Source organism: Mus caroli, chromosome 1, assembly GCF_900094665.2.
Source record: "Mus caroli chromosome 1, CAROLI_EIJ_v1.1, whole genome shotgun sequence".
Lineage (NCBI taxonomy): Eukaryota > Metazoa > Chordata > Mammalia > Rodentia > Muridae > Mus > Mus caroli.
In genome coordinates this window covers 177,016,916-177,040,974 of record NC_034570.1, presented here as the reverse complement: position 1 = coordinate 177,040,974, position 24,059 = coordinate 177,016,916, and the positions used below count along the sequence as shown (strand labels likewise).

At 39.9% G+C, this 24,059-nt stretch overlaps 1 protein-coding gene across 3 annotated transcripts in view; it reads left to right on the top strand.

The window, feature by feature from the left end:
• The window catches only part of Spata17 (spermatogenesis associated 17), a 161,233-nt gene that overhangs the window by 18,210 nt on the left and 118,964 nt on the right, over window positions 1-24,059 (top strand). For all 3 annotated transcript variants that reach the window (XM_021158392.2, XM_021158409.2, XM_021158400.2), the window contains exons 2-5: window positions 1,862-1,951; window positions 2,823-2,904; window positions 12,037-12,087; window positions 21,082-21,185. In XM_021158392.2, coding sequence (XP_021014051.1) covers window positions 1,862-1,951; window positions 2,823-2,904; window positions 12,037-12,087; window positions 21,082-21,185 — 327 coding nt within the window. The remainder of the gene's footprint in view (window positions 1-1,861; window positions 1,952-2,822; window positions 2,905-12,036; window positions 12,088-21,081; window positions 21,186-24,059) is intronic.

Here is a 24,059-nt window from a genome sequence, read left to right as displayed (position 1 = left end):
AGCCACACCATGACCTCACAGCCACACCATGACCTCACAGCCACACCATGACCTCACAGCCACACCATGACCTCACTAACCACACCATGACCTCATAGCCACATCATGACCTCACAGGTAGTTGGCTCTATTTATAGTCAGGCATGCATTTTCTCCTGCTGAGCAGGTTTCAAGTCCAATTAGGCTGCAGTTGACTCTTGTACCTTCGAGGATATCTTGCCTTGCTGCTCTTATTGTGGTGTGTAGGCATCATAGTTAAATAGGACCATTGACTGCTTTTCTCCCTTGGCAGATTGCATAGCTCCTGAAGTGCTAAGAATGCAGGTGATGCCGACCTCCTGACTCGTAGTGCATTTGATGCCAGCATACCAACAGTGCTGGCTTGCATGAATGTTCTCCATACTGCATTTTACACATGCATCAATGTCATGCTTTTGTGTTCCTCTCTTTGCTCCCGTGAGACTTCTTGGTTTGGATTTCTAGGTTATTTGTTGTTCCATATGTAGACCTGCAATCTATCCACTTTTTAATAGCTATTTGGTGCTCATAGATTAATTGCTAATCCTATTTTTGTTTGTCTTTGGCAACCCTTATAACTGTTGTTTTTAAATTGTATTGTTGAAAATGTTTTATTTTATCTGTTTAATTCTATATATACCATAAATTTATATAAAATTCATGTTTTATCTAAAATTCATTATGAAAACAAAATAAATCTTTGCAGTAAAAATAATTCTGGGATCTAAAAGATGACTCAGTCAATAAGGATCTCCTGCACAAGCAAGGCTTGTGTGCTGACCTCCGTTTAGAGTCTGAACCCACATGAAAAGCCAGACTTGTGTGTCTCTAACCCGGGTGGTAAGAGAGATACATGCCTCCCTGAAGCCTATCAGCCAAACTGTCTGAATCAGTGAGCTCCAGTGAGTTTGTATTAAAAATAAAAACGAAATGGAGAGTGATTGAAAAAGATAATGATGCCAGCATCTAGACGAGACACACACACACACACACACGCACACACACACACACACACACACACACACATACACACACACCTTAACCTGGTTGCACATAAGCACAAACATACAGGAACAATAATAAGAAAGAGGTGTCACCATGCTATCAACTGTGTTCATTCAGCAAACAGAAGGTGCTAAATGTATGCCAGCCAGCTTGGAAAAGAAACATTCTGCAGTCCCCTGCGCTATCACTTTATCGATTGGCAGTGGAAAGGCAAGATAATATTGACATCAGTTAGGATAGATACATAAATAAAGATGTCTTGACCCAACTTTTTCTTTGTTGTAAGTCAGTAAAACCTAAGAACTAAATTTCTTGTCTTTTTATAAGCTGGTGGCCCACTCCCTGCATTCTTGAATAGGAGCAGTCTCTTACCAGAGTAGACATTTTATGATAGATTCATTTGGATTAGAGGCAGTTCATTTAGCTGGTGAGGGAGTTAAATATGCAGACATTTTACTTTGTGTGACACATGTGTAGTGGCATTTAAACCACAAGTTCAAATAATTATGTTTTTAAAATACTGACAGAGTAGCACATTGTTTTTCATTCCCTAATAAAAAAATGCTACCAAATTAATTAGTAGCATAACAGATGATTATAAAAATAAAGTAGACAAAGCTGTTGAAAGCTCATGGCTTCTCAGAGAAAGGTTAATTTTTAAAACACTACTCATTTTTTTAAAAAAATGCATTTTTCTTAGTTTAGTATTTTAATTTCTTTAAAATGACATTTGAATTGTAATTACCATCTTAGAAGAAATTAAAAATTAAGGTTAACAGGTCGACTTGCCTGGGAATTATGTTAGTTACTAATGAAACACTTTTTAAACCTTTTCTAGTGCTGTTGACTCATTTAGGAAATCTGAGAATGATGCGGCTGTGATGATCCAGAGCTGGTTCCGAGGGTGCCAAGTCCGGGCCTACATGAGGTACATGGAATCTACCCTAGAAACCACTTAAAACCTGAAGTGCATGCTTGAGAGAATCACAGGTCGTAGATATAGCATTTACTTCGGATACCTCCTTATTTCAATCAACAGTAAAGTCATTAAGTTTATAGTGTCCCTCTAAAAGAGCTACAGTACACTTCTGATTATTTCTTACTGATACATAAAACTATATCTGCCATATTGTAGACCTTTAAGAATTCTCAATATTGTAAGAACATTTGACCAGACGCCACCCTCTGGAAGACAATTCCTCATGAAGTGCATTTCTATCAGTGGGTTAGCTGATGGGCCAGGAAAGAGACTGGGGAAGAGGAATCTTGAGATTTCCCAACGTGTTGTTTGATGAAAGCAATGATATTAAAATAGAGGTTTGCCATTAAGAACTAAGAACACTCTGAGCCTCAGTCTCTCCAAGTGTCAAATCTCAAGCTCTTTTGCCTCAGTTTCCCCAAGTGTCAAATCTCAAGCTCTTTTGCCAACTATGGCAAAGGACAGCCTTGTCTGGCTGAGAAGTGGCCTTGTAGTGAAAACAAAGCATTTATGGTCAAGAATAAGTTTGCATAGAGTCAAGCTTGGGAGTCCATATCTATCTGCAATCTGCGTTGGTGGGAGGCAGAGACAGGAGTGTTTCCACATATTCAAGGCCAACCAGGTCTACATAATGAGTTCCAGACTATACATCAAGACTTTGTATCAAAGAGAAAAAATAGACAAGACAAAGTAGAAACAGTATAAGAAAAACAAGAACAAAATGAAGATACATAGAACCTTCATTTAATTGTAACCTTGTGAACAATAGAGCCATCTTTCTTTCAATGAGCATGCACTAATGCCCCTATTTTCATTCTAGGCACTTGAACAGAGTAGTGACAATCATTCAAAAGTGGTGGAGAAGTTACTTAGGCAGAAAATATTACCAACTTATTGTTGAGGTAAATATACATTTTCTACTATGCTGACATTTGACTTATGCATGCTGTAAGATGTGTATTTACACATAGTTTACAAATTCCTTGTGACAAATCGTTACTGTTTAAAATATCCCTGAAGTCTCCTGTGCTAAAGACCTGTACTGATGCTAGGTTGGGAAATTCTTGGACTGCAGGAAGTAGGGTCCAGCTCAAGGAAGAAGGTCACTTGGAGTATATCTTTGAGGGCTGTCTTGTTCCAGCCCTCACTTCTATTCCTCCTCCTCCCCCTCCTCCTCCTCCTCCCTCTTCTCCTCCCTCCTCCCTCCTCCCTCCTCCCTCCTCCCCCCTTCCCCCTTCCCCCTCCCCTTCACTTCCTATTCTCTGCTTCTTGGCCCCATTATGTGACTTTTTCTGTGCCTCTGCTATGCAATTCTATCTGATCATGACCTAGAAACAATGGTGCCCACTAAGCATGGGCTGAAATCTTAGAAACCACAAGCCAGAGTAAATCTTGTGTGTTAAGTGGGCTTCCTCTGGTCACCCTATGCATAAAAGATAGCACAAGGACAAGTTTGAACTCTAATTTTGGGAAGGAGGCTCTCCTGAGAATCTTTTTCTTATTGTTTTCTAACTGACTAACTTTATTGAATCTAAACTACAGTAGCAATTTAAATTTTAATACCCTTCACTCTGAGGGAAGGAGAGATGAACACTGGCTGATCTTCCAAAGGACCGAGGTTCAATTTCCAGTGCCTACATGGCAGCTCACAAACTCTGTAACTCCAGTTCCAGAGGTTCCAACACCATCACACAAACATATATGCAAGCACAAAAACACCAATGCACATAAAAATAAGAATAAACAAATAAACTAAAAAATAACTTTCGCTGCATGTTTAGTAGGCATATGTCTTGATGAGTCTTTGAAAGGTCTAGTGAGGTCTTTGCAAACTGGCACATAGCCTATTCCAGGATCTTCGCCATTGTTAATGAATGTCTCCCAGACAGTCAGTCAGCAAGCTCATAAGGATGCTAACTGGGTGAACACAGATGTGGTACCCCTCCATACTCCCCGAAGTACTTTCTACAAATTTCGTTTTATAGGTAAATAAGATTTCAAAAATAAGTAAATAAAACTAGTGAGAAGCTCAGAGAACAAATCTCTTGTCCCCAAGGCTGATAGCCTAAGTTCAATCTCCACAACCCACTTGGTGGGAGGAGAAAATTGATTCCTGCACGCTGTTCACTGACTAATGCCACACACCTGCCATGGAACAGAAAGAAAGAAAGAAAGAAAGAAAGAAAGAAAGAAAGAAAGAAAGAAAGAAAGAAAGAAAGAAAGAAAGAAAGAAAGAAAGAAAGAAAGAAAGAGAGAGAGAGAAAGAGAGAGAGAGAGAGAGAGAGAAAGACAGACAGACAGACAGAAAGAAAGAAAAGAAAGAAGAGAGAGAGAGGATAGAGAGAGAGGAGAGAGAGGAGAGCAGGAGGGAGGGAGGGAGGGAGAGAGAGAGAGAGAGAGACAGACAGACAGACAGACAGACAGACAGACAGACAGAAAGAAAGAAAAGAGGGAAAAAGGGAGAGAGAGAAATGTAATTTTCAAAAATTTTAAAGAAATCATTTTAAATCAAGTCCAAGATGGACTTCATTGAGCATTTGCATATTTATAAATATATGTATTTATTTACAATTAGTTTTGATACACAGCAAATTATTGCATGTTGTCTTTATGCTGGTTGGTATTTAACAAGTAAATGCTATCTGCCAGGCATTTTGAAAACTTATATATTCAAGATGTTCTTTAAGATTTGGCTTTTACAATATCTATTTAGCATGCTATGCATGCAAGGCACAGACTTGCACATGTGTGCTTGGCGTCATAGCTCGCATACCTAACAGCTTTAGACTATTCTAATTGTTTTACATGGTGTGACAACTCTGATCATTGCTAACATCCCACTCTGAACTTCTGCAAGGTCACACACCGTGCCTCATTCCAGTCGTGTTCTCCCACTAAGGTGCTTTAGTACATGGCCTCTCATGAACATTCCTGTGGGTGGATAGGTAGTGAAAACTGGTTTTTTTGTACATTATTGCTGCTCCCTTTATTGAGGCACAGAGATAAACTGCACCTGACTGGACATCAGCCCAATTACAGTGTCTAACTTCTTTCATCACTTGATTTTGATAAATACATTGTTTGAAACACAAGCCTCTGAATTAAGAAATCAAATGCCTGTCTCTGTGTTTAATATTTTAGACAGGAAACTTTAGAAAGAATATTTTCAAGTCCATAATGCCTTGCAGGGACTTTCCTTTCTTGTCTCTTCTCTTCTCTTCTCTTCTCTTCTCTTCTCTTCTCTTCTCTTTTCTTTTCTTTTCTCTTCTTTTCCTTTCTTTTCTTTTTCTTCCTTTCTTTTTTTTCAAATTGAATGGCAGGCATTTTGGTACGTATCTTTTGTATAGAATACATTTAAATAGCCCTTATTGTTTATTTAAATGGGTACAGAGGCAGAATTTTGCTTGTATCTGAACTTAATTATGCTTTTAATGGAGAACTTTATTTTATGCTTGAACCCATTTTGTCCTTCATGGTAGACAAAAATATCCACATTCTGTTAGCATTTCTGTCAATCACATTTCTTTTGTGCCTTTTAGTGCTAATTTTTAGACCCAAGCTTGCTTTCTTCTTTTTATTCCAGTTTTGACACCCAGATTTCTTTTTAAAAATTCACTGTACCTTTATTGATATTTAAGGCCATCTAAATAGTAATTTTGAAGCAGTTTGGTTGCATAGAAAAGTTGCAAATGAGTATAAAGGACTTCCATACAATGGTTACTCGGACTTTTGAACTCAGAGAAAGAAGTCCCCATTATTACTTTCTTCTCGCTAAACATTTTCTTTTATCAATATATAACATATTGTTTTGTGCATGTGCATTTGTATGCATGTTCTTATGTGTATAGGAACACACATGTGTATGCATTTAGAAGCCATAGGACAACCTCATCTCACTCCTCATGTGCCAGCCACCTTCTCCTGAGACACCTATAGATAACAACTATGCATATGGACTGTTAATGCAGTTTCTGCAGATCAAGGAAATGGCCCTTGAACTTGGCTTTGGAGAAAACTGTGAATGAAGTTCCGGAGATGAGCTTGGCATTAGAAAGGTGAAAATCCTGAGGACCCTGGCCCAGGGAATGTGGAGAACAGCAGAAGGCTGGCCAGGACTGGATGTGACCTTCACACTACAATTCTCTGCATTTTAAAGGAAAACTTAAAGCAATTTATTGCATTCACTTGCTCCTAGGAATGTTCTGTGAAGTGACACATACAGATAATATCTTCCTTCATGTTTTAGATGACTCAAAATCTTTCAGACTTGACTTCTTCATTCTTCTATAGCTTGAGGCTGGGCCATATGCTGAAGTTGGTAGGATATGGTTCGCACCCAAGCTGGCACTTTAGGAGGCTGTCTTGCTCTTGACTTTGCTATTACGTAAATGCCACTATGCTCTGTGTCAAATATTCTTTCTCTAGCACAGTCTGAGGGCAGTTTGGAACTATAAAGACCATTAGAGTACATGATTAATTAGATACATTATTGTAAGTATTATGTGCAACTTAGTCCTGTCATTTAAATTGTGACCATCCAGTCAGTGACGTGCATTCCTAGCATTATGGTAGAACTGTTAAACTGATAAATATAACTGTGGTTTAAAACATTATTGTTCAATCTAAAAATTATTTACTACATAGCTGGAGATTCAAAGCTCACAGTATTAAGTAACAAACAATCGTACATTTCTTACAAAGGATTGATGTTTCATAGAACATTTAATCAAATAATATGGAAAAGAAATTTACATGACTTTAAGCAGGGTAAAAAAATCAACTCTTAGATTCCATTGTATGTTATTATGTTAAATGCCGATTTGTTCTTATTATTGAAAGAAAAACTATATAAAATATGCTGCTAATTTTAAATTAGCAAGAGACTGGCATAACTGCTTTTATAGACTTTTAATTTTGCATTAGACAAAGGCTTTTTCTATAGATGGGAAAATATCCCACTATCTTGGCATTTCTCTTCCTGGGATTTCCAAATCAGTTACAATATAGGGAACCCTCTTCACCTTCAGAGTTCAGGAAAAGAGCAAGATGTGTCAATTCTTTCTCTTCACAGTCTTACACTTCAAAATAAACAGCAAACATGGAATGGCTTAAAACTCTGAGTTATTCATGTAAAATTCTATTGATTTTCATCGTAATCATGACATAAACTAATTAGTTCACCTGCTTTTAAACGTTATACTAATGGCAGCTATGAGAATGCACCGAGTTGGATTTAATTTTTTATGTCAAAAAAGAGATGATTTTAGAAATCAGTGGTATCAACCACAGTGCGGTCATTTGCCTGGAAACAAGGCAGAGCCATCACGATTAGCAGTGATTGACCCCACACAAGCTCGGGCCGCAGCAATGTGGACAACAAAGCAAAGCCTCTCTTAGTTGCCTCTATGTGCACAGGGCTTCCCAATCCTTCGTGCTCCCCAAGCTTTGGTAGGCACTGGACACACATCGTGATTGTGAGGGCATGTGTCACTTCTTCCTTGAATCTCACCTCTCTGTTTTGATTTTTTTCAAAATCCTTAACAAGAAAGAAAAGATTAGCTAAGGTAGGGCTTGTTCCTGCCCCATTGTGTACTATGCATAAAAGATGTAAGCCAAAGCCAAAGAAGAGGATAAATTGGACCATCCAAGGGAAAACCCTAATAGTAGACACTTACCCTTCAAGGAGCTGAATAGAGGAGACTGAGATGTGGATTTCAGAGGGGGTTGGAGCTAACTACACAGGAAGCCTCTGGACTGAGGTGGTCTGGCAGTATGAGCTCAGAGAGTGAGCCATCCTGGAATGTGAGGGGAAAGGCTGAGCACCATAGCAGGCCTCAGGGCTGAGGCCCTTTACTCAGGAGGCAGAACAGCGTTGCTTTGCTTTGCTTTGCTTTGCTTTGCTTTGCTTTGCTTTGCTTTGCTTTGCTTTGCTTTGCTTTGCTTTGCTTTGCTTTGCTGTGCTGTGCTGTGCTGTGCTGTGCTGTGCTGTGCTGTGCTGTGCTGTGCTGTGCTTTGCTTTGTTTGGCCATTTTGGGTTGTTTGTTTTGGTTTGGTTTTGTTATGGAATCACCCAGAAGGGAGCTGGGAATAGAGTAGACCTGACATAACAGAAGAGGGAGGGAAGCAACAGAGACTTGAGGCAGGGCAATAAAATAAAGTATAATAGCACGTATATAGGAAACATATTACTTTCTAAGTTATCTACAGAGACAAACACTATACATGTATATATTAACATATACCTTAAAATTTTTTGAAGTTCCATTTTGTCTTCTTGCAGAAACACCAATGTTCTCAGTTAACAGTACCCACTGGAGCTAGGGAACTACTTATTTTAAGTTCACCAAGTTGGTAGTACTTGGGATAGGAAGAAGGGCAGAGTCTCTTATACATGCTTATAAGAAAACCAGGAAAGATAATCTATGCAGCCTAAAAAAGGACTGGTGAGCAATCTCAGGAAGGAGTAATGGACAGTTGATAACAATAGAGGAATCAGATTGAAGAATTAGGGAAGGAATCATTAGTGATGATGGGAAAAAAATCTTGATAGTTGTGGTGAATTTGATTGTTAGATTTTGTCCAATATGAGAATTCTTCTCATTTATCTGACTCCTCATTATGAATTACTTCATAGAAAGAGAAAGAAGGTGTAAGAAAGAGATACAGACAGGCAAAGAGGCAGAGAGACAAAGAAAGCAATATAGACATATTCTTGCCAGCAATCATTGTTCTGCTGGAGAAATGAAAGTTGTGTGCCCATGCTTCGGCTTAGGATTGCATCACACTCACTCCTAGGATAAACCATTCAAGTGTGTGCATTACAGTTAAAGCGTTTCGTGTTACACAACTAGGAGTTTGTGAAGGTCTTTTTTTATTTCAAAGGACTTAATAAAAGTATTATTTTGTACAAATCAGTGTGGTGAAGATATCTGAGTGGAGTAAAAATAAGAAATGAGTATGAACACTTACAGTTAAAAGAAAAGACAACCTGAGTGTGGTCCAAGGATAACCAGAAAGAATGGATGGAATGAGGGGCTCACCTCTTCCAAGCAATATACAGGAGCATAGCCACTGTAGAGTTAGGGGCACCAAGGCTTCTTAGAATCAGCTTGTATTCTCAGTGTTAAAATGCCCACAGGGTGATCCTTTCCTGAACACAACCAGTGGCCAACAAATCAGAAAGGCTGACTCTTATGAATCACAAACATGGACACTGTGCTCAAATTTTGCCAAATTAGAAAGTCCACATGAGTATCAGGCATATCAGAAAAATATTTATCAGATAAATAAGTAGATTTTTAATAGGAATATGCGTCCCATGGGCAGATCTGAAGAATATTCTAAAAATTTGGCCTAGGTGATATGGCAAGGACCACAGGAGGTTGACGTTGACCACATGATAGCCTCTGACCTGAAGATTTCCTCCTCTTTTCACTTCAGGGATTCTTGCTCTGCCTTGCACACGCAGTGTCCGTCAATCTTCTTCACCTTCTTTTTCCCGTTTTCCCCCCATTCCCTTTTGGCATCAGTGAGTGGGCACCTTATTTGCATTTTAATGAAACAATGTGCTTTCCCTATGCTTAGTACTATGACATATGTCACCTTCCTATTTACAATGTACTTGCGGTCTCTATAAGAAAGGGATAAAGGACTGGCAAATAGTAAAGAAACTAAAAATTCTGTTTGCTGATAAATGGCAATAGTTTTTTTGGTTTTGGTTTTGTTTTTTGTTTTTTGTTTTTTTAGTTTTGCTTATGTTATAAGAGTTGCCACCATATCCTCTGTTTGCCCAACTGCATGGAAACATTAATGAAAAAAAAAAAACATTGTTCAGACTAAAGAAAGACTAAATCGAATGACAGGAAAATATGAATGGGTACCTACATCTCTGAGATCACATATAGGTGTGCACAGTTCAGATACATTTTTGAGTGTTACATGTACTAAAATGTGCAATTTAAATCATTGAACTGCTATTCAAATACATTCACATTTAAAGATATTTTCTTTAATTATGTGTACACGTGTGTAGCTGGGTGTGTGCACATGAGTGCCTACAGAACAGATGAGGGGTGTCCGCCTTGACCTGGAATCACAGCAGTTGTGGGGCTGGGGACTCCCGAGCTCGGGTCTTCTGGAAGAGTAGGATGCGCTCCTAAGCGCATAGGACCCATCCTATCTTCCGGGCAATGCCAGCTTCAGCGTGCCGTCAATCAATACAGTGAATACTACAATGCACCTCAGTATCAGGAATTAGGCCGCATTTGCTGTAAGGAAGACAGAGAGACTAAAGGCAGGGATGTAAAGGACATAGTGCAACCCGCTGCCTTGTAATTGCCCAGACTCTTGGTGAATCACACATCCCTGTGGCTCTCCACAGTTCGCTCTGGATCACACTAGGCGACTCCCACGGGCTAATTAGAGGGAAAGCCCTTTGGCTTTGTACAGATTCTTGTCCATCACAAGGAAGAGTTGCCCATGATAGAGGGTTGAGTTTTTTGTCCTTTTTCTTCCCAGAAAACTTATCACTCATAAGCTAGGGTGGGATTCTCTTACCTGCATGGCTTTAGATTGTATAAAAGTTTATGTGGTTGTATTTTATAAAGGAAAGCTCTTGGGAAGGGCCACACAACTTACACTGGCTATTCTTCAAGGCGAACAGCTGATCAGAAAGTCGGTGGCTGTAGAGAGTTAGAACATTGCAGGTCCAGATCACAGTTACAATTTGTCTTAACATCTTCAGATTCCTTGGTCATTCCTTGCTCACCTCTGTGTCTGACCTAACATCCTTCTTACTAACATGTAAAACCTTTCAGAGTGGATTCAAAAGCTTCTGCTTTCTATGAACCGAAGTTTAAGGATTCATCAGAAGATCTGAGGCCTATAGCTAGTCTTTCTCTGCTTTCCTGTGACCCTCCTCCATGATGGATCCACCAGTGTGTTGGGAATGTGTTGGAAATGTGCCCTGCATTACGACTTTCCTTGCTCTCTATTAAAACTTCAGTGTTACCATGATACCACATAGGAACACATTTGGGGTAGCCTGAATCTGAGTTCCTGAGCTATGGTCAATCATATCTGGCTCCAGAATAAACTCTCTCTCTTTTTTCAGGCGAGTGGTGTTTTGTGTTAAGGATATCACATTGAAAAAATGTATATGTGAATTGTTTTACTGATGATTATGCGGCGGTGAGCTCTGTGACTTTTTGTTTTTAATTAAAAGACAGAGCAGATAGGTAAATTAAACTCAACACTCAACACGGTACTATCATTAGAACAAGAAACATTGTTAAGTGCATCTTTATTAAACATAGACTGGGGCAATAATAGATAGAGTATCTTTCTTGGAAACCAAGAGTTTAGGAAACCTTCCCTCTACCAAGGGATTTGCTGGAACGTGATATCATTATATTTGTGATTTTATGGAGGTAAAATGAATACTAAATGAAACAAAATTCCCAAGGCTGACTCAGGAGGCAGCTAAGCACAGCATCTCACACAGATGGGTGGAAGCACATAGCATCTCACATAGATGGTTGCAAGGCACAATTTTGCCTCATCACTGCATCCGTATCCTTGAATGGTTTCGACTGAAGACAGCATTTCTTTGAATTTTTCATTAAACCCGACGTCTTGAAATATGAATTCCTTTTATGTTCCTGTGAGTTTTGGCTAAAAGAACCCAGGTGAATAAATCATACAATACGACGTGTCACCAGCACTTGTGAATATTTCTGCTTTGTTATTCTATTCTCAGAAGAGCACCATTGATTATCAAACTCAGCGGAGAGCATTTTATGATCATATATCTCCATTAGCTCTGAGTTTGACTACCATAGATTTTTCTGGTTAAGCTTGCATTATGTATTAGGAAGCCTATCTCTTCAATACAAAGTTTGATTTCATTTTCTAAGCCCAGAACTCTTATTATGTATTATGTATAAAGATTCTTATCCTTTATATGTAAAAATAGGCTGCACTGTCTTTACGTAACTGAAATCTATGCCATCTTTTCTTTTTTCCTTGATTCACAGGCAGCATATTATACTATGAAGATGAATCTCTACAATGAAATGGCTGTCAGGGTAAATATTTCTTCACTTGTTAAACAGATGAAAAGTCAATTGTGCCCTGAATTCCCTTTTAATAAACTGAGCAAAGCAGGGCAATGCAAATCTGGTCGCTCTGCTAATGGAGGAGGGGGAGGCACACTAGTTAGAAAGTTAGCTGTGCCAAGCCCCTGGCAACACTGACGAGAGAGGAAAATGGAAACCACACAGTTATAAATGCCTGGGCTTCACAGTGTCAGGGACCTCTGAGCCATAGCTAAAGGAAGACTGCAAATATTACTGACGTAATGCATGAGTGTTCATATGTCATAGTATGCACATATCATGATAAATGCATGAATACGGCTCAGAGATCTGAGAGTCCTACCTCATCTAATGCAATTAAAAATTATTCATTGAGCCGGGCGTGGTGGCGCATGGCTTTAATCCTAGCACTCGGGAGGCAGAGGCAGGCGGATTTCTGAGTTCGAGGCCAGCCTGGTCTACAGAGTGAGTTCCAGGACAGCCAAGGCTACACAGAGAAACCCTGTCTCGAAAAGCCAAAAAAAAAAAAAATTATTCATTGGATTTAACAATAATAACGTTTGTTTCCTGCATAGAAACTTTTTTTCTATCATGTCTGTGTGTGTTTTTTGTGCTAATTTTCTGATAGACAGGTGACTTTAGGTATGGTGATGTGGCTTAAGTGGTGAATGTTTGACATGCGAGACTGGGGAACTAAATTCTGATCCCCAGAGCTCCTGTAAAAAGGTGATCATGGCAGTGGTATTTTACCAGTGCTGCAAGGTGGAGGCAGGCTGGTCCCTAAAGTTCATTAGGTACCCAGCATAGGCAAATTGATGAACTTCAGGTTCACTGAGAGAACTTGTCAAAAAAAAAAAAAAAAAAGGCGGGCTGGAGAAAGATTGATGAAGACCCACTTCTGCTTCTGACTACCATGTGAATGCCCACCTGCACACACCAGCCGACATTAACGTTAACAAGTGCGCATGCACGCACTCCACAAGAAGTTTAAAGGCTCCCTTCAGAGGCTTTTGAAGAGGTAACTTTGTCACTGAGTAAGACAAGGCTGACGTGTGTAGAGGCTGTAAATGATCCTCTAACAAAGACTGGTTTTTAAGATGATCAGATAACAGTGAGCAGTGACTAGAACTGAAATCTATAAGGGGTTTCTCTTAGGTAGTATGTTACAAACTTTGCTCATATGACAAACGTCATGTGATAGGCAGAGGCTCGTGGAGCGAGCAGTTGTAAGAACGTATTTGCAGCCAGTACTGAGTAAGCGTCCATCCTCTGCTAATGAAGAACAAAGCACATGGACGGGACTTTACCTTTATAATCGATACCCACCCCCTAAGTGCGGTGTTTTTAAGGGGTCGCCGTTTCTCTGCAGGGTTTACGATCCTCTTCTCCCTGTAGTCTCTCACTCTGACTTTTTATTTCTCTACTCCACCATAGACACATTTTTCTATTAAACCTGATAACACTTTATTATCCTCACTGATTTGCATGCTAGCCCCCACCATAGCTATGTTGGAAGTCCCCTGGGGCCCATGATGGTCTGCTTATTCTTCAGTTCCCAGTGCTTGACTCAGAGAAGTGGTTACACAGCTATCTCAGGGTGATTGTCAGCGCCTTTTCCTCTTATTCTTCCCTGTGGATGGAAGTCCTCGGACTTAAATGATTTGTCTCTACATCACTAAGGAGTGAGCACCCTTGTTAAAAGAAATTATTTTTGTTTTTGTTGGGGATGTTTAAAATGTTTAAATCCTAGAGTAGACACTGTGGCAGGCATGGACTGGACTAGGAATGTAATTGATTGGTTCCTGGAGAGTCCCTTTTGTCCTGGAACACTTGTAGCGATTTCTCAATCAGGTGTCATTACGGGGGGGGGGCAGTAGACTCTTATTTTGAGTGATTTGCCTTGATTTTAACATCCCAATCACTTCAACTCAGATTGAAGTACAGGCTTTATGGAAAATAAAAACCATAACAGCAAGACGAACACTAAAAAATGACTTAAAACAGATTTGTTATCATTTTAGAGACTCACCTTTTACAGCTATGAATTAATGTGAATCACAATATCAAATTATCATTTCCTTTGTTTCTTTCAGGTCTAAAACATAAAGACTGTAAGATAAATTTATATAGTGACTCTACTAAAAAGTAGCCAAATACGTATACCTAAAGCTGCATCTTAGTTCTTTAGACCACTTAGGATTCTACTCATATTTACTGTGTCATGCAGTGAGGGTGATTTACAGTAACAACTTGGGTGATTTCAAGGAGACACACTGGCAAAACTCTTTTTAGAAAGAGGATACTGAAGGTCTCATAGGCTAGGGATGGTGTTGTGGTTTTGTGGCTACAAAATGAAGAGCATTGGTCTCAGTCACAGAAATCAAGGTTCCCCAAACTTCAGTGTTGGTATGAAAATCGGAAGGGACCATGTCCACAACGGTAAGTGCATACCTCATGATGCTTCCACTACCATGTAGTTAGTGTCTCTCCCCTCTTCCTGTTACTACAATTATACATGCAAAGCACTTAAATCCACTCATAGAGAAAGCAAAGGTAAGAGCTGAGGATGAAGGAATGCTGCCATGTTCTAGGGATGGACCCAGGGCCTCGGCACTAGGCAGGACGCGGTCAGCAGGTTTGCTGTCCGGGCTTCCGTCACTTTTAGTTTAGGAAAAAACCCTTTTGTTTCTCCTCCATTGACATTCAGATGACTATGGATTTTTGGGAATAAAGATAAACGCAGTGGAGGAAACTCTGTTCTGTGAGCAGATGGCTTTTGATATGTCAAGGTTTTGCCATTTGTTTCAGTGCTTAAAATAAACATTATTTATAAGACCACTTACAATGTGGTGTTACTTAATGAGGAGTATGCATCACTGATCTGACGAGCTTAAGAGGTCATTTAGAACTTGCCGGTTAACAAGCTGTAATCTGCTGAGCACACAATGACTTTGTTTAAAATTATCTGTTCAGAGCTGATCAATGGCAATAATTGTTTTATTCCAATCACTTCTGAAAGTTCCTAATTACTTTGAAGGGCATGAATACTAGCCATTTTTTATTTTTTATTTTTTATTTTTTTACAGTTGTCACCTAGTCACCTTGAAATTAAGAAAAACAGTGTTATAAATATATATTTTTAAATGCCCATTTCCTGGGACTTGAATAGCAATAGGAAATATACAGAAATGTCCTGTATCGGCTGTGCTCACACAGAAAGGATAACCACATGCCCCCACCTACATGATCCGTCTATACTAACCAGCACCTTTGTGCTAGCCTCTCTGCATGTAAGAAACATGTGTTTAATATTGGAGGCATGCTTTCTCCTTATAATGTACACATAAGACAGTTGTGCAGAAAGTGTGCACGTCAGATTAAGACAGGCGTGGCATTGTCTTCTGACTCTGCCATTTGCTTTTGGAACAGATGGCTGTGCTGGAGTAACTTCCTCCAGCTTGGTGTCTTCCTGTTTATCATGAGACCATGCCTTGTTCACAAGAATGTGAGAACAGAATCCATTAGTGTTATACTTGGAAATACATGAAGCACAATGAATTTCAGCCCCTTCACTTCCCCAACAGCTGTTCTCTTTGCTCATTCAAGGCTCGGTTCCTTCCAGCTCCTCCTATACACACATTTATACAAACCCACTTAAGTTATTGTGATGGCTAGTTTAATGTCAACTAGACACAAACTCAAGTCATCAAAGAAAGGGGGATCTTAATTAAGAAAATGCCTCCATAAGATCAGGCTGCAGGCAGGCCTGTAGAACATTTTCTTAATTAGTGATTTATGAGGAAAGACCCAGGCCATTGTGGGTGAACCAGCCCTGGCTTGGTGGTACTGGGTTCTCTAAGAAAGCAGACCAAACAAGCCAGGAAGAGCAGACACTAAGCAGCACCCTTCCATGGCCTCTGCATCAGTTTCTGTCCTGTTTAAGCTCCTGTCCTGCTTCCTTCAGTGATGCAGTGCAGTGTGGAAGTGTAAGCTGAATCAACCCTTTCCTCCCCAGCTAGATGTGATGATGGTGTTTCATCCCAGCAACAGTTACCCTGACTGTAGCTTAGTGTGAACAACTTTTCATTTATCTTAATTATCACTTATGTCCTTTAAAATACAATTGTGAATAAAGGATTTCACAAATGGGATATGTGCCAAGAATATCAGGATCTCAGACGGTCCCATTTGAACCAGTGTGGATGGGGTTGCTACTGTTTCCAGTACTTGCTGGAGTTGGAAAAGGAAAGAGTCCAGGCCATTGACACTATCTCTCCTCATCCTCCACCTCACTCCCACCCCACCATATCCCAATCTCAAGAATTCCTTTCAGTGTTTGCATAGGACTCAGCCAATTTGTTTGTCCTCACAAGTTGCTCTTCTCAGGGATGGCCTGAGTCTCTGTCGGCTCTGTCATTCACAGACCCTCAGCCACCATGCTCACTCCTCTCCCACATCTTGCTTGATGTCTCCTGAAATTTAAATGTTATTTGAATTTAGAAGTATTTTCAGGAATGAGCTGTCCTCAGCACCAACAGTGAGTGGTACCTTTTCCTCAAGTGTATCTCCAAGTGCCCTCTTATCATACAGTTGCTATGTAAATAGACAAGAAGGCTGCAACTGGGAAGCCACCCCTGTGACCTTAGACAAGCACTTGACCACACTAAGCATCAATTCTCTGTTCTTTCAACTGAGACTCAAAGTCTATGCTGTAGCCTGAAGTTGGAGCATTAAGTCAGATGAAACAAGGAAATGCTCTCTTATCTGCTTATGTATACTCGGATTTGTTTCTCTGCTTCATTAGAAACAATTCCTCCATATTGTCAGACATTACATAATTTTGGTTTAATTATGGAGAATTTCTAAATTAAATATTATATAATTTTAAGACATTTCTTTACATTTAGAGAGCTGATCTGTAAATGAGGCCTTTGGGGGCGGGGAGCATGCTGTTGCTGCTCTCCCTAGGAAGCTCGCTCTGAGCACAGCCCCACACCAGGGGCCTGGAACCCCTGCAGAGAACTCCACTCTAGGGATGGGATTCCTTCTGCCTTCTACAAGCACTGCACAAATTTGCAGCTCTCCCATAGTTAAAGTAACTAACAAGTAAATCAGAAAAGCAAACTAGGATAACTTGAAAACATTTTGTTGACAATCTCTCACTGTAGCTACACAGCATTGCGCTCGCGCACTGTTACTTCATCTGGTTGGGAGAATTTCTGTCCTAGTTTAATACACTCTCAATTGTGCTGCTTTTTCTTTGTTTGTTTTGTTCTGTTTTAGCCATTTTTTCCCACACTGAAACGCTGACTAAAATATTAAAATCCCCACATTTATCAGACTATAAAATGGATGTGAAATGACTTTTTAAATAACAAAGAAAAATTTTTTCTGTGATAGTTTCAATATGGTTAGCCCAGGGAGTGGCACTATTCAGAGGTGTGTGTGGCCTTGTTGGAGTAGGTGTGGCCTTGTTGGAGGAAGTGTGTCACTGTGGGGTTAGTCTTTGAGACCTTTCTCCTAGCTGCCTGGAAGACAGCAGTCTTCTCATGTTTGCCTTTGGAACAAGATGTAGAACTCTCAGTTCCTCCACTATGGCTGCCTGGATGCTGCCATGTTCCTGCCTTAATGATAATGGACTGAAGCTCTGAACTTGTTAGCCGGCCCCAATTAATTGTTGGCCTTTACAAGAGTTGCCTTGGGCATGGTGTCTGTTCCCAGCGATGGAAACACTAAGACACTTTCAGACAGCATTGCTGTTTATTGAGTATTGATTCAACATTTTACTTACATGCATGTTAAGCTAAATATTCTTTAGCTAAACTAAAAAACAAAGCAAAACAAAAATGGTGTTGGGGATAAAACTCCATGAACTGGACACTAGACTCTTGTATTGAATATGAAAATGCATTTAGAGAAGACAGGCATGCTGCAGCCTTGAAACTGTGCTAAATTATGAAAGACTGTATCCTGCAGGACAGTTGTTCATCTGGAGTCATTGCACAGTTAAACCTGTAGGAGACTGGCAGTGAGTCTCAGTGTCGTCTTCTCTTCTCATAGATAAGTGAAGACTCTCTTCTCTTCTTTTTGCCCACGTTGCTATCACACTTAACACTGGGCCTGAATTGTCAGGAAAACAGGTGGATGTAGGACTAAAGGAGACAGATTCTAAAGCTGCCTGAGAGTGTCTAGGAAGCTTGGAGCTTATTAAGTGTGTGACCACACGACTCCAGCACTCCTCTCAGATCAGAAAAGTGTAGCTATGTCTTTTGGTAAAAATAGGACTGTTTGGATCTCTGTGAGTGATACAAAAGGAAGATAGCTTCAAAATGAAGTTTCATTAGCTAAAAATTATAATTCACTTATTTTCCCTTATGTTTGTAACAATTAGAAGAGTAGATTTGTGGCTGTGCCAGCTCAATGGCTGGATACACTTGATAGCTGAATAAGTATAGGAAGATTACATAAGCTGTTTTCTTTTCTATGATGAGGTAATAGTTTGCACATAGAAATGTTCTGAAGATAAAGCACAGAAATAAAATGCTGAGGATCCCACATGACACACGAGACCTCAGCTGTTGTTAGCAGTGTTCAAACAGCACTCAAAGTCATGGGCAAGATGCAGCACAGTACTTGGCATAGGCGCCAGGGCCTGTCAGCCCAGCACTTGAGAAACCAAGCAAGACTATAAATTTGAAGACAACCTGGCTTCCATAGTGAGTCTCAGGCCAGCCTGGGCTACTAGAGAGAGAGCTGCTGTTCAATGTGAAAAACAAGTAACACCAACATTAGCTATTAGGGTTTCCCCCCAATTCATGGGACTAAAGGCCTGAACCCAAGCCCTTGTGAATATATATAACGACGATTTAAGAAAAAGACATCATGAATTTGAAAGAGAACCGTACTTAGAGTGAGAAATAACATAATTATAATTAAAACTTGAAGTTAAAATAAATAAAAGAACAAAACATTTTATTTAAAGACAGATTCATTTAACAATTTACTTTAGCTGGACCTAATACAATCTACAGTGCTTCTGTGACCACATACCTAAGAAAGCAAGTTCATGCCCAGGAAGACGGTCCAGTGGATAAAGAGCTTCCTTTATAAGCATGAGAATAGGGCTTTGGATCCCCAGTATTTATATAAATGCAGTGGGAATGGTGACCTATGCTTATAACCCCAGTGCTTGCAAGAGAGGGACAAGGTATGGGGAAAGCTGGCTAGTTAGACTTGTGGAACCAGCAAGTGTGGCTCCAGCCAGAGAAGCTGCCTAAGTAAATAATGGGGACAGCGATCAAGAAAATATCTGACTTTAACTTCTGGCCTTCACATGTATCTACCCACAAATGCACCTACACACATGAGACATGCTAACGCACATTTGTACACTACACACACACACACACACACACACACACACACACAGAGCAACCACACAAATTACAATAGCAGATAGTTAATTTTTATCTTCATAATATCTTATAATAAATATATTGGCACCATTTACATCAACAACTAATGTACTAACTATATTCAGAAAAATCTCAAGATGCTTTTTGTGTTCTTATTTATTTTGGAGATTTTCTATTATTTTTAATTTATAAAATACATTTTGGTCATATGCTTTCTCTTCCCCCAGTTTCTCCCAGATTCTCTTTACCTCAAAACAACAACAACAAGAGAGAGAGAGAGAGAGAGAGAGAGAGAATATCAAAGCAGATAAATTTTCAAAAAGAAATCAATAAAACAAATAGTAAAATGCCCAAACAAACAGAAAGCACACAAAAACCACGAGGTCCATGCAGTGTTGGCGAGTCAATCCTAGGCTTGGGGCCTCACCTGGAGTGTGGCTGACATACCAAGTGACACTCCACTGGAGAAACGGAGGCTCCCCCTCCCAGAAATTATCAGTGCAGATGGCTAGGGATGGGGCTTTGTGTCCATTTCCCTTTCTCGGTGCTGATATTTTTTCTGCTTTGACCCTGTTCAGATCTTGTACATGCTGTCACAGTTCTGTGATTTCACGTGTGGATCAGTCGGATTCTATCAAGAAGCTAAGGCTTCTTTGGAATAATCTACCACCTCTGCCTGCCAGCTCTTTTTACCTCAGCTTCCTTCCATTTAGGTTTCTGAGCCTTGAGGAGCGGGGACTGAAAAGGGCATCCCAATAACGTCTGAATGCTCCAAAGCCTAGCGCACTCTACTCATTGTCCAGCTGTGGGTCTCTCTGTTACTCTCCATGAGAGCTGAGCGAGGCAGTGAGCTGTGGGTGTAACAGTGTGCCTGCCGCCTGCCACCGTTAGGAATGAGTCTGTTGCTGGGTTCCTGCAGCCGAATGATAGTAGTGTCCCTAAGGCTCGTGATGCATCTGATCTCAGGGTCTTGGCCACTGGAGTGTCAGAATATGGGTCCATCTCATGAGTGAGCCTTAAAGCCATCAAAGCAGGTGGCCACTCCTATTTCATTTGAGCCGCTGTCACACCAGAATATCTTGTAGACATGACTCTGTTGTAAGAAGCAAGGTTGGTAGCTCGGTGACATTGATGGTGATTTCTCTCCTAGAGTGGTGTCCAGAGAACCACCCAGCATCATGAGTGCTTGTCAGAAGGAGGGAGGCTTTTAGTTGGACACCAGTTTGACTTTTTGGTGTTCCATCACACAAACCTTGTCTTTCTCCACAGTAAGGCCTCACCATAAGGTTGTGGAAAACAACCAAATAGCTGTGGCAACATCCTCTGATGGTTGAGAGGGGTGGCCCATCCAAGCTCTTTGTCTAGTGACTCAACTGTATGTAGCCCACTTCTGGCACTAGAGGTTTTACTTGGTGGCATAAGATGCCTAGTTGGGGCATTGTCCAAGCCTTTACTTGATATTTGTTATGAGACATTATCATCCTGAGTTTTAAGAAGTATATTTTTATGAAAAATGTTCAATACTATATTTATTTTTTATTTACATATTTTATCTTCTTATCGACAATAGATTCAGAGACGATGGCGTGGCTTTAGGATCCGGAAATATTGCTTTAATTATTATTATTTGAAGGAATATTTAAGAGCTGTTTCAGAAACCAATGATGCAATTCGGTGAGTACATCGCTCGTATACTAGTGAAAGTTTACATGGATGAGGCACTTGATACTTATTGTTATCACATGTGCTAGTGAAAGGTTACATGAGTTAATCAATAAATAGTTATTGTTATCGCACATACTAGTGAAAGTTTATGTAGAGTAGTTAATAAATACTTACTGTTATCATACTTAGAAAAGTCCTCAAGACTTAGTGATATTATAATGGCAATATAGCTACATGATTCTATTTATTTTAAACATTCATTGTCTGTATGTTAAGATATCATGTATTTTTTACCTTAAGTTAGATTATTTATGTGTGTAGCCCATTTAAGAGTTTATTTTTTATTAAAATATTACATAATGAGTTAGATTTATCTCTAAAATGATCCTGCAGATGAGATCTTCAATAAATCTCACATGTATTTTGAGAAACATACACAATAATGAAAGTTTTCCTCGGAAGGAAGAAAGTATCACAGAACATATGGAAGGGAGCAATCTGACAGCAAACAATGATTTTAAACATATAATAAGATAGGACCTGGCTTTAAGGGACATCTTCTGCAAAGTGTGTGTGTGTCGTGGTGCTGTTCCGTCAATTTTCCAAACTTCTGTGTGGTTTCATATTGCTGTGCTGTACAGCAGTCACCCTCTGTGATATGTCTCACAGCAGTGACAAAATTACCGTGTGCCTATTGGTACCATAATTACAATCATTATTTTGTTTTACTCTTAAAGCTTTTATAACAGTAATGTCCTTGCTCTCAGGTATGCCTTCCTTCCTGAGGGCCTCTCTTCTTACTAATTTGTGCTTTTAATATGCTAAAACATTTTAAACATATTCCAATGCTGAAATACTAAAGATAGTTTCTGTAGTGCAGCCAAAGTCCAGTTTTGCCTAAGTGGAAGTCCCTAAAGTTTCCCAGACCTCCTCAGGCCTGCTGGCAACACTAGTGTCTCCATCCTTCTCATCCACAGTACCATCTTTCATAATAGCTTTTTTTGGAATATAATTATTTGCTGGAGATATCAGTGTTCCATTTTTGTATGCTTTAAATACCATTGTACTACAAAATCTGCAGGATAATGGATAGACTTCCAATGTATAATATTAAGTGAGGCCACACAGTCTCAGAAAGAGCATTTACATTCTCCCTTTTATAGTGAAGCTAGCCAATGATGTGTGTGTGTGTGTGTGTGTGTGTGTGTGTGTGTGCACGTCCGTCTTGGTGTGCACATGTGAGCATGCATAACCAAATGTACATGTAAGTACAGTGTAACATGCACAAAGAGAACAAGGCAGGCCAAATATCAAGGGATGAGGAAGGACCAAGTGCAGGTAATGGCTTGAGTTCTTGTATTCATATGGCTTTCCTTTGGGTTCCCTATAAATATGTGATTCTTGATTTTAAAAATCTTTTTAAATTAATGTACCTATGGAGTAGGGAGCGAGCTCAGTCAGTAATCTCTTGCTGTTCTCTTGCTGTGTAAGTTTCAGAACCGGAATTCAGACCCCAGACTCTTTCTACCCCCACTCTGCTGCTGTGCTTTAAACACAGAGTTAGGGCTCTCCTTACTTGAGCGCACTTCAACTTCCCTGAAAAGCTGCTGATGTTGTCTCCCCTTGGGGTTGTTTGTTTGCAAGTTTGCTTGTCCTCTATTTGTGAAATCAGCAAGGGAAGGAATCAGCATGGCTGCCTCAGTATCCCTGTAACCATGGAGACCAGCACTGTTTGGAAGTGGATGAACTGGCTCAGTGCCTAGCACAGGGTGGAATCATGAAACTGCAATGCATTTTAAGTTTGTCAGTTAGAGGCAATTCTGAGAATTGTTTTATCTTAATCATTACCAATTCCAGTCAATAAATCTCTATTGACTTCTGTAAAGGCCTAGTAGTAGGTTAGGTGTTGGGGATATAGTGATTGAAATGAGAGCTCTTGCCAGCCTTTATGTGCACATAGCTTATGGGAAGAGATCACAAAAGACAGAAACAAAAGCAGAAAGCATTCATATTTCTGTGCCTAGGACATATGCTAAATTCTCAGAACTCTTACAGATTTTATAGCATAGTGTTCTAAAAACCTCACATTCTGAGACAGCTGCAACTTCTTGAATACCCCAAATCAGGAACTTGTTGTTCTGAAGTTGCTTTCCTAAATTTCTTCAGTCTGATGATGTTTCTTGAATGTTTGATTCCTCTCGCCGCTATGTACATTTCTCTGCCACATTCTGCTTTGCTTACAGCTTGCTCTTCCTCCTTCTGTGATCACAACAGCTGTAAGTGACTTACTTCACTTTATAGAATAATAAGCAAGAGATAAGAAGCAAGTGTAAAGTTTGGATTCATTCAAATATAGTTGCGGCTAAGGATTTGTGAAAGAGAAACTCTCAATCTCTCTTTGCCTTATAGTTTAGTGTCATCTTAGCTAGGGTTTTATTGCTCTGAAGAAACACCATGACTAAGACAACTCTTATAAAATAAAACATTTAATTGGGGTTGGTTTACAATTGTAGAAGTTCAGTCCATTATCAGAAAGTATGCAGACATAGTTTGGGAGAAGGAGATGGGAGTTCTGAATTTTCCTCCAAAGCCACTCTCTTCCACCCTGGGTGAAACTTAAGCATAGGACCTGAAAGCCCTCCCACACAGTGACACACTTTCTCCAACAAGGCCACTCTCTTTTGGACAAGGCCACACCTGCTACTTCTGCCTCTTCCCATGGGCCAAGCATTCAAACCACAACGAGTGTTAAAATTTTTTGTATACTTAGAAGGATAAAACAGACAGCAGGTACATGCACACGTAGCTTTAGCTAGGAGCCGGGTTGCCCTAGTTGGGAGCTCAGACTCTCCTGGGATGGGAATCTCGGGAGTCTAGGAATCT